The sequence below is a fragment of the Oncorhynchus keta genome, unplaced genomic scaffold (genome assembly GCF_023373465.1).
Source record: "Oncorhynchus keta strain PuntledgeMale-10-30-2019 unplaced genomic scaffold, Oket_V2 Un_contig_8064_pilon_pilon, whole genome shotgun sequence".
In the NCBI taxonomy this organism is placed as follows: Eukaryota; Metazoa; Chordata; class Actinopteri; order Salmoniformes; family Salmonidae; genus Oncorhynchus; species Oncorhynchus keta.
Window position 1 is genome coordinate 67639 of NW_026289837.1, and position 12254 is coordinate 79892.

The 12254-nt window shown below is 39.2% G+C and overlaps 1 protein-coding gene across 1 annotated transcript in view; it reads right to left on the reverse strand.

Moving 5' to 3' along the window:
- dapk1 (death-associated protein kinase 1) overlaps positions 1–12254 on the reverse strand; it is a 194357-nt gene that overhangs the window by 55334 nt on the left and 126769 nt on the right. Inside the window, exons 16-17 of the mRNA XM_052512193.1 lie at positions 8807–9004; positions 6167–6364 (exon numbers count right to left, since the gene is read on the reverse strand). Of these exons, the coding sequence (XP_052368153.1) occupies positions 6167–6364; positions 8807–9004 (396 nt within the window). The remainder of the gene's footprint in view (positions 1–6166; positions 6365–8806; positions 9005–12254) is intronic.

The following is a 12254-nucleotide window of genomic DNA, read 5'->3' on the forward strand; positions in this document are numbered from 1 at the left end:
TTATTTTGGTCACACAGACAGTTAGTGAAGTGTAAAGTAAGGATGCACGCATCACACAGACAGGACTTAACCAAAGAAGTTCAACAGCAGAAACCAGAAATCTTCATCTGACTGATTCCTAACGAGGACCAATAGCACGCATCACACAGGCAGGACTTAACCAATAGCACGCATCACACAGACAGGACTTAACCAATAGCACGCATCACACAGACAGGACTTAACCAATAGCACGCATCACACAGACAGGACTTAACCAGCACGCATCAGCACGCAGGATCACACAGACAGGACTTAACCAATAGCACGCATCACACAGGCAGGACTTAACCAATAGCACGCATCACAGACAGGACTTAACCAATAGGACTTAACCAATAGCACGCATCACACAGGCAGGACTTAACCAATAGCATCGCATCACACAGGCAGGACTTAACCAATAGCACGCATCACACAGGCAGGACTTAACCAATAGCACGCATCACACAGACAGGACTTAACCAATAGCACGCATCACACAGACAGGACTTAACCAAGACAGGCACGCATCACACAGACAGGACTTAACCAATAGCACGCATCACACAGACAGGACTTAACCAATAGCACGCATCACACAGACAGGACTTAACCAATAGCACGCATCACACAGACAGGACTTAACCAATAGCACGCATCACACAGACAGGACTTAACCAGACAGGACTTAACCAATAGCACATCACACAGACAGGACTTAACCAATAGCACGCATCACACAGACAGGACTTAACCAATAGCACGCATCACACAGACAGGACTTAACCAATAGCACGCATCACACAGACAGGACTTAACCAATAGCACGCATCACACAGACAGGACTTAACCAATAGCACGCATCACACAGACAGGACTTAACCAATAGCACGCATCACACAGACAGGACTTAACCAATAGCACGCATCACACAGACAGGACTTAACCAATAGCACGCATCACACAGACAGGACTTAACCAATAGCACGCATCACACAGACAGGACTTAACCAATAGCACGCATCACACAGACAGGACTTAACCAATAGCACGCATCACACAGACAGGACTTAACCAATAGCACGCATCACACAGACAGGACTTAACCAATAGCACGCATCACACAGACAGGACTTAACCAATAGCACGCATCACACAGACAGGACTTAACCAATAGCACGCATCACACAGACAGGACTTAACCAATAGCACGCATCACACAGACAGGACTTAACCAATAGCACGCATCACACAGACAGGACTTAACCAATAGCACGCATCACACAGACAGGACTTAACCAATAGCACGCATCACACAGGCAGGACTTAACCAATACGCATCACACACAGGCATCACACAGACAGGACTTAACCAATAGCACGCATCACACAGACAGGACTTAACCAATAGCACGCATCACACAGACAGGACTTAACCAATAGCACGCATCACACAGACAGGACTTAACCAATAGCACGCATCACACAGACAGGACTTAACCAATAGCACGCAGGATCACACGCATCACACAGACAGGACTTAACCAATAGCACGCATCACACAGACAGGACTTAACCAATAGCACGCATCACACAGACAGGACTTAACCAATAGCACGCATCACACAGACAGGACTTAACCAATAGCACGCATCACACAGACAGGACTTAACCAATAGCACGCATCACACAGACAGGACTTAACCAATAGCACGCATCACACAGACAGGACTTAACCAATAGCACGCATCACACAGACAGGACTTAACCAATAGCACGCATCACACAGACAGGACTTAACCAATAGCACGCATCACCGTCGTGTTTACATTAATTCAAGAGGAAAATCAGACCAGACTTTCAATTCAACTAGAATCATTTCCCTCTACGTGACAAACAGACCTGTCGGTACCAGCTTGAGGAAACCAATCATATTTCACGGCAGATCTCAAAATGAATAAATACAAGACGCTCAGGCTTTCAGACACACATCACCTCCCACAATCCTTTAGGGGGGGAAAGATCTACACAAAAACAGAAATGGCTTCAATCCAGTCTCAGAATACATGAATATCACAACGCTGGTACCAGAACCAGAAACATGACCGAATACAAACAGTGCAGCTATTCCCTCCGCAAGGCTATTAAACAAGCTAAGCGTCAGTACAGAGACAAAGTGGAATCTCAATTCAATGGCTCAGACACAAGAGGCATGTGGCAGGGTCTACAGTCAATCACGGACTACAAGAGGAAACCCAGCCCAGTCACGGACCAGGATGTCTTGCTCCCAGGCAGACTAAATAACTTTTTTGCCCACTTTGTTTACTTTGTCTACATACTCATCTCATATGTATATACTGTACTCGATACCATCTACTGTATGCTGCTCTGTACCATCACTCATTCATATATCCTTATGTACATATTCATTATCCCCTTACACTGTGTATAAGACAGTAGTTTTGGAATTGTTAGATAGATTACTTGTTGGTTATCACTGCATTGTCGGAACTAGAAGCACAAGCATTTCGCTACACTCGCATTAACATCTGCTAACCATGTGTATGTGACAAATAAAATTTGATTTGATTTGATTTTGATCAGAAGGTGAGTTATAATGGGATTATATTAGAGTCCTGTTGAGCAGAGAGAGATATGGTGAGTTATAATGGGATTATATTAGAGTCCTGTTTCGCAGAGAGAGATATGGTGAGTTATAATGGGATTATATTAGAGTCCTGTTGAGCAGAGAGAGATATGGTGAGTTATAATGGGATTATATTAGAGTCCTGTTTAGCAGAGAGATAGATATGGTGAGTTATAATGGGATTATATTAGAGTCCTGTTTAGCAGAGAGAGATATGGTGAGTTATAATGGGATTATATTAGAGTCCTGTTTAGCAGAGAGAGATATGGTGAGTTATAATGGGATTATATTAGAGTCCTGTTGAGCAGAGAGAGATATGGTGAGTTATAATGGGATTATATTAGAGTCCTGTTTAGAGTCCAGAGAGAGATATGGTGAGTTATAATGGGATTATATTAGAGTCCTGTTTAGCAGAGAGAGATATGGTGAGTTATAATGGGATTATATTAGAGTCCTGTTTAGCAGAGAGAGATATGGTGAGTTATAATGGGATTATATTAGAGTCCTGTTTAGCAGAGAGAGATATGGTGAGTTATAATGGGATTATATTAGAGTCCTGTTTAGTAGAGAGAGATATGGTGAGTTATAATGGGATTATATTAGAGCCCTGTTGAGCAGAGAGAGATATGGTGAGTTATAATGGGATTATATTAGAGTCCTGTTGAGCTGAGAGAGATATGGTGAGTTATAATGGGATTATATTAGAGTCCTGTTTAGCAGAGAGAGATATGGTGAGTTATAATGGGATTATATTAGAGTCCTGTTTAGCAGAGAGAGATATGGTGAGTTATAATGGGATTATATTAGAGTCCTGTTTAGCAGAGAGAGATATGGTGAGTTATAATGGGATTATATTAGAGTCCTGTTTAGTAGAGAGAGATATGGTGAGTTATAATGGGATTATATTAGAGCCCTGTTGAGCAGAGAGAGATATGGTGAGTTATAATGGGATTATATTAGAGTCCTGTTTAGCAGAGAGAGATATGGTGAGTTATAATGGGATTATATTAGAGTCCTGTTGGGATTATATTAGAGCAGAGAGAGATATGGTGAGTTATAATGGGATTATATTAGAGTCCTGTTTCGCAGAGAGAGATATGGTGAGTTATAATGGGATTATATTAGAGTCCTGTTGAGCAGAGAGAGATATGGTGAGTTATAATGGGATTATATTAGAGTCCTGTTTAGCAGAGAGAGATATGGTGAGTTATAATGGGATTATATTAGAGTCCTGTTTAGCAGAGAGAGATATGGTGAGTTATAATGGGATTATATTAGAGTCCTGTTGAGCAGAGAGAGATATGGTGAGTTATAATGGGATTATATTAGAGTCCTGTTTAGCAGAGAGAGATATGGTGAGTTATAATGGGATTATATTAGAGTCCTGTTGAGCAGAGAGAGATATGGTGAGTTATAATGGGATTATATTAGAGTCCTGTTTAGCAGAGAGAGATATGGTGAGTTATAATGGGATTATATTAGAGTCCTGTTGAGCAGAGAGAGATATGGTGAGTTATAATGGGATTATATTAGAGTCCTGTTTCGCAGAGAGAGATATGGTGAGTTATAATGGGATTATATTAGAGTCCTGTTGAGCAGAGAGAGATATGGTGAGTTATAATGGGATTATATTAGAGTCCTGTTTAGCAGAGAGAGATATGGTGAGTTATAATGGGATTATATTAGAGTCCTGTTTCGCAGAGAGAGATATGGTGAGTTATAATGGGATTATATTAGAGTCCTGTTGAGCAGAGAGAGATATGGTGAGTTATAATGGGATTATATTAGAGTCCTGTTGAGCAGAGAGAGATATGGTGAGTTATAATGGGATTATATTAGAGTCCCTATATTAGAGCAGCAGAGAGATATGGTGAGTTATAATGGGATTATATTAGAGTCCTGTTTAGCAGAGAGAGATATGGTGAGTTATAATGGGATTATATTAGAGTCCTGTTGAGCAGAGAGAGATATGGTGAGTTATAATGGGATTATATTAGAGTCCTGTTGAGCAGAGAGAGATATGGTGAGTTATAATGGGATTATATTAGAGTCCTGTTGAGCAGAGAGAGATATGGTGAGTTATAATGGGATTATATTAGAGTCCTGTTGAGCAGAGAGAGATATGGTGAGTTATAATGGGATTATATTAGAGTCCTGTTTAGCAGAGAGATATGGTGAGTTATAATGGGATTATATTAGAGTCCTGTTTAGCAGAGAGAGATATGGTGAGTTATAATGGGATTATATTAGAGTCCTGTTTAGTAGAGAGAGATATGGTGAGTTATAATGGGATTATATTAGAGTCCTGTTGAGCAGAGAGAGATATGGTGAGTTATAATGGGATTATATTAGAGTCCTGTTTAGCAGAGAGAAATATGGTGAGTTATAATGGGATTATATTAGAGTCCTGTTGAGCAGAGAGAGATATGGTGAGTTATAATGGGATTATATTAGAGTCCTGTTTAGCAGAGAGAGATATGGTGAGTTATAATGGGATTATATTAGAGTCCTGTTTAGCAGAGAGAGATATGGTGAGTTATAATGGGATTATATTAGAGTCCTGTTGAGCAGAGAGAGATATGGTGAGGTATAATGGCATTATATTAGAGTCCTGTTGAGCAGAGAGAGATATGGTGAGTTATAATGGGATTATATTAGAGTCCTGTTGAGCAGAGAGATATGGTGAGTTATAATGGGATTATATTAGAGTCCTGTTTAGTAGAGAGAGATATGGTGAGTTATAATGGGATTATATTAGAGTCCTGTTGAGCAGAGAGAGATATGGTGAGTTATAATGGGATTATATTAGAGTCCTGTTGAGCAGAGAGAGATATGGTGAGTTATAATGGGATTATATTAGAGTCCTGTTGAGCAGAGAGAGATATGGTGAGTTATAATGGGATTATATTAGAGTCCTGTTGAGTAGAGAGAGATATGGTGAGTTATAATGGGATTATATTAGAGTCCTGTTGAGCAGAGAGAGATATGGTGAGTTATAATGGGATTATATTAGAGTCCTGTTTAGCAGAGAGAGATATGGTGAGTTATAATGGGATTATATTAGAGTCCTGTTTAGCAGAGAGAGATATGGTGAGTTATAATGGGATTATATTAGAGTCCTGTTGAGCAGAGAGAGATATGGTGAGTTATAATGGGATTATATTAGAGTCCTGTTGAGCAGAGAGAGATATGGTGAGTTATACTGGGATTATATTAGAGTCCTGTTGAGCAGAGAGAGATATGGTGAGTTATAATGGGATTATATTAGAGTCCTGTTTAGCAGAGAGAGATATGGTGAGTTATAATGGGATTATATTAGAGTCCTGTTTAGCAGAGAGAGATATGAAGCCTTGAGTCTGAAGTCAGTCATGTTTTTAATGGGAAGTAATGCTGTTCATTGATTGACTGATGAATTGATTGGCAGATTGAGGGACTGATAATAATAGATACCTTGCTGGGTAGTTTGGTCAATTGATTAATACAATATAGTATCTCTACCTTGTTGGGAAGGTCGAGGGTCGCCTTGGCAGCACACAGTGTCGTGACAACGGGCAAGTTGCCGTCCTTACAGGCGATGTGCAGCGGCGTGTTGCCGTGGCGATCCTGATGGTCGACGGGGCAAGGGTGACGGAGCAAACATCTGACCACCTCCAGTTGGCACCTCCTCACAGCCAGGTGGAGCGCTATGTGGCTGTCCTGAACACACAGCCCCATGTCATAGATCTCTACCAGTACTAGTAATACTATATCCCAGGAATATCACAGTCATATCATAGTAATATCATAGTAATAGTCATATCATAGTAATAGTATAGTAATATCATATTAATATAGTCGTATAGTTATATAGTAATATAGTCATATAGTTATATAGTCATATCATAGTAATAGTATAGTAATATCATAGTAATAGTATAGTAATATCATATTAATAGTCATATAGTAATAGTATAGTAATATCATAGTAATAGTAATATCATCATAATATCATAGTAATAGTCATAGTAATATCATAGTAATAGTATAGTAATATCATAGTAATAGTCATATAGTAATAGTATAGTAATATCATAGTAATAGTAATATCATCATAATAGTATAGTAATATCATTGTAATAATATAGTAATATCATAGTAATAGTATAATAATATCATAGTAATATATTCGTAATAGTATAGTAATATATTCGTAATAGCATAGTAATAGTATAGTAATATCATAGTAATAGTATAGTAATATCATAGTAATAGTATAGTAATATCATAGTAATAGTATAGTAATATCATAGTAATAGTATAGTAATATCATAGTAATAGTATAGTAATATCATAGTAATAGTATAGTAATATCATAGTAATAGTATAGTAATATCATAGGAATAGTATAGTAATATCATAGGAATAGTATAGTAATATCATAGTAATAGTATAGTAATATCATAGTAATAGTATAGTAATATCATAGTAATAGTAATATCATCATAATATCATAGTAATAGTATAGTAATAGTATAGTAATATCATAGTAATAATATAGTAATATCATAGTAATAGTATAGTAATATCATAGTAATAATATAGTAATATCATAGTAATAGTATAGTAATATCATAGGAATAGTATAGTCATATCATAGTAATAGTATAGTACTATCATAGTAATAGTATAGTAATATCATAGTAATAATATAGAAATATCATAGTAATAATATAGAAATATCATAGTAATAGTATAGTAATATCATAGTAATAGTATAGTAATATCATAGTAATAATATAGTAATATCATAGTAATAGTATAGTAATATCATAGTAATAGTATAGTAATAGTATAGTAATATCATAGGAATAGGCATACCATAGTAATAATATAGAAATATCATAGTAATAGTATAGTAATATCATAGTAATAATATAGTAATATCATATTAATAGTATAGTAATATCAGTAATAGTAATAGTATAGTAATATCATAGTAATAGTAATATCATCATAATATCATAGTAATAGTATAGTAATATCATAGGTAATAGGCATACCATAGTAATAATATAGAAATATCATAGTAATAGTATAGTAATATCATAGTAATAGTATAGTGATATAATAGTATAGTAATATCATAGTAATAGTATAGTAATAGTATAGTAATATCAGTAATATCATAGTAATAGTATAGTAATATCATAGTAATAGTAATATATATAATAATATCATAGTAATAGTATAGTAATATCATAGTAATAGTATAGTAATAGTATAGTAATATCATAGTAATAGTATAGTAATATCATAGTAATAGTATAGTAATATCATAGTAATAGTATAGTAATATCATAGTAATAGTAATATCATCATAATATCATAGTAATAGTATAGTAATAGTATAGTAATATCATAGTAATAGTATAGTAATATCATAGTAATAGTATAGTAATATCATAGTAATAGTATAGTAATATCAAAGTAATAGTATAGTAATATCAGAGTAGTAGTATAGTAATATCATAGTAATAGTTTAGTAAAATAGTAATAGTATAGTAATATCAAAGTAGTAGTATAGTAATATCATAGTAGTATAGTAATAGTAATATAGTAATAGTATAGTAATATAGTAATAGTATATTAATATCATAGTAGTCATAGTATAGTAGTATAGTAATATCATAGTAAGTATTATAGTAATAGAGTAAATAGGTATAGTAATATAGTTATAGTATAGTAATAGTATAGTATAGTATAGTAATATATAGTATAGTATAGTAATAACAGTATAGTGATATATAGTAATAGTATAGTAATATAGTAATAGTATAGTAATATCATAGTAGTAGTATAGTAATATAGTAATAGTATAGTAATATAGTAATAGTATAGTAATAGTATAGTAATAGTACAGTAATATAGTAATAGTATAGTAATATCATAGTAGTAGTATAGTAATATCAGAGTAGTAGTATAGTAATAGAGTAAAGGTATAGTAATATAGTAGTAATATAGTAATAGTATAGTAATAGTATAGTAATAGTATAGTCATATCAGAGTAGTAGTATAGTAATATCAGAGTAGTAGTATAGTAATAGAGCAAAGGTATAGTAATATAGTCATAGCATAGCCACAGCATAGCCACAGCATTACCTTGTCAGTAGAGTTGAGGTCAGCGCCATGTTCTATCAGACACTCTACTATATCAGCGAACCCCCTGGCAGAGGCGGTGAGGAGGGGGCTCTCTCCCTCCCTGTTCTTGGCATTAACCTGGCACCCCGCCTGGCATAGTGTCCTGGCCACCGAGGAGTAGCCATGCCACGACGCACAGTGGAGCGGTGTCTCCTGCTCCTGATGAGGAGAGGAGGGGGTGGGGGGGAGGTTATAGGGATACCCACATGGCAGCTCCTAATCTACCTGAAGTAGCCTGGCACCAGTCTGTTTGGGCCTTAATGCCACTGCTTTTCACTTCCAGTGGAATCAAAATGATCACAAAACTATTCTAATCACTACCTTAAGCTTTGAAAAAACTGTCCCTCCTGATCTAATGGTTGGTACAGAACAATGCTGCTGTCCCTGATCTAACGGTTGGTACAGAACAATGCTCCTGTCCCTGATCTAACGGTTGGTACAGAACAATGCTGCTGTCCCTCCTGATCTAACGGTTGGTACAGAACAACGCTGCTGTCCCTCCTGATCTAACGGTTGGTACAGAACAACGCTGCTGTCCCTCCTGATCTAACGGTTGGTACAGAACAACGCTCCTGTCCCTGATCTAACGGTTGGTACAGAACAACGCTGCTGTCCCTGATCTAACGGTTGGTACAGAACAACGCTGCTGTCCCTGATCTAACGGTTGGTACAGAACAACGCTGCTGTCCCTGATCTAACGGTTGGTACAGAACAACGCTGCTGTCCCTGATCTAATGGTTGGTACAGAACAACGCTGCTGTCCCTGATCTAATGGTTGGTACAGAACAACGCTGCTGTCCCTGATCTAATGGTTGGTACAGAACAACGCTGCTGTCCCTGATCTAATGGTTGGTACAGAACCAACGCTGCTGTCCCCTGATCTAATGGTTGGTACAGAACAACGCTGCTGTCCCTCCTGATCTAATGGTTGGTACAGAACAACGCTGCTGTCCCTCCTGATCTAACGGTTGGTACAGAACAACGCTCCTGTCCCTGATCTACCGGTTGGTACAGAACAACGCTGCTGTCCCTGATCTAATGGTTGGTACAGAACAACGCTGCTGTCCCTGATCTAATGGTTGGTACAGAACAACGCTGCTGTCCCTGATCTAATGGTTGGTACAGAACAACGCTGCTGTCCCTCCTGATCTAATGGTTGGTACAGAACAACGCTGCTGTCCCTCCTGATCTAATGGTTGGTACAGAACAATGCTGCTGTCCCTCCATATCTAATGGTTGGTACAGAACAACGCTGCTGTCCCTGATCTAGCAGTTGGTACAGAACAATGCTGCTGTCCCTGATCTAACGGTTGGTACAGAACAATGCTGCTGTCCCTGATCTAATGGTTGGTACAGAACAAACGCTGCTGTCCCTCCTGATCTAATGGTTGGTACAGAACAATGCTGCTGTCCCTCCTGATCTAATGGTTGGTACAGAACAAACGCTGCTGTCCCTCCTGATCTAATGGTTGGTACAGAACAATGCTCCTGTCCCTGATCTAAGGGGTTGGTACAGAACAATGCTCCTGTCCCTGATCTAATGGTTGGTACAGAACAACACTGCTGTCCCTCCTGATCTAAGGTTGGTACAGAACAACGCTGCTGTCCCTGATCTAACGGTTGGTACAGAACAACGCTGCTGTCCCTGATCTAACGGTTGGTACAGAACAACGCTGCTGTCCCTCCTGATCTAATGGTTGGTACAGAACAATGCTGCTGTCCCTCCTGATCTAATGGTTGGTACAGAACAACGCTGCTGTCCCTCCTGATCTAACGGTTGGTACAGAACAATGCTCCTGTCCCTGATCTAACGGTTGGTACAGAACAATGCTGCTGTCCCTCCTGATCTAACGGTTGGTACAGAACAATGCTGCTGTCCCTCCTGATCTAACGGTTGGTACAGAACAACGCTGCTGTCCCTGATCTAACGGTTGGTACAGAACAACGCTGCTGTCCCTCCTGATCTAATGGTTGGTACAGAACAACGCTCCTGTCCCTGATCTACCGGTTGGTACAGAACAACGCTGCTGTCCCTGATCTAATGGTTGGTACAGAACAACGCTGCTGTCCCTGATCTAATGGTTGGTACAGAACAACGCTGCTGTCCCTGATCTAACGGTTGGTACAGAACAACGCTGCTGTCCCTCCTGATCTAACGGTTGGTACAGAACAACGCTGCTGTCCCTGATCTAATGGTTGGTACAGAACAACGCTGCTGTCCCTGATCTAACGGTTGGTACAGAACAACGCTGCTGTCCCTCCTGATCTAACGGTTGGTACAGAACAACGCTCCTGTCCCTGATCTAATGGTTGGTACAGAACAATGCTGCTGTCCCTCCTGATCTAATGGTTGGTACAGAACAACGCTGCTGTCCCTGATCTAACGGTTGGTACAGAACAACGCTGCTGTCCCTGATCTAACGGTTGGTACAGAACAATGCTGCTGTCCCTCCTGATCTAACGGTTGGTACAGAACAACGCTGCTGTCCCTGATCTAATGGTTGGTACAGAACAACGCTGCTGTCCCTCCTGATCTAACGGTTGGTACAGAACAACGCTCCTGTCCCTGATCTAACGGTTGGTACAGAACAACGCTGCTGTCCCTGATCTAACGGTTGGTACAGAACAACGCTGCTGTCCCTGATCTAACGGTTGGTACAGAACAACGCTGCTGTCCCTGATCTAACGGTTGGTACAGAACAACGCTGCTGTCCCTGATCTAATGGTTGGTACAGAACAACGCTGCTGTCCCTGATCTAATGGTTGGTACAGAACAACGCTGCTGTCCCTGATCTAATGGTTGGTACAGAACAACGCTGCTGTCCCTGATCTAATGGTTGGTACAGAACCAACGCTGCTGTCCCTGATCTAATGGTTGGTACAGAACAACGCTGCTGTCCCTCCTGATCTAATGGTTGGTACAGAACAACGCTGCTGTCCCTCCTGATCTAACGGTTGGTACAGAACAACGCTCCTGTCCCTGATCTACCGGTTGGTACAGAACAACGCTGCTGTCCCTGATCTAATGGTTGGTACAGAACAACGCTGCTGTCCCTGATCTAATGGTTGGTACAGAACAACGCTGCTGTCCCTGATCTAATGGTTGGTACAGAACAACGCTGCTGTCCCTGATCTAATGGTTGGTACAGAACAACGCTGCTGTCCCTCCTGATCTAATGGTTGGTACAGAACAATGCTGCTGTCCCTCCATATCTAATGGTTGGTACAGAACAACGCTGCTGTCCCTGATCTAACGGTTGGTACAGAACAATGCTGCTGTCCCTGATCTAATGGTTGGTACAGAACAATGCTGCTGTCCCTGATCTAATGGTTGGTACAGAACAACGCTGCTGTCCCTCCTGATCTAATGGTTGGTACAGAACAATGCTGCTGTCCCTCCTGATCTAAT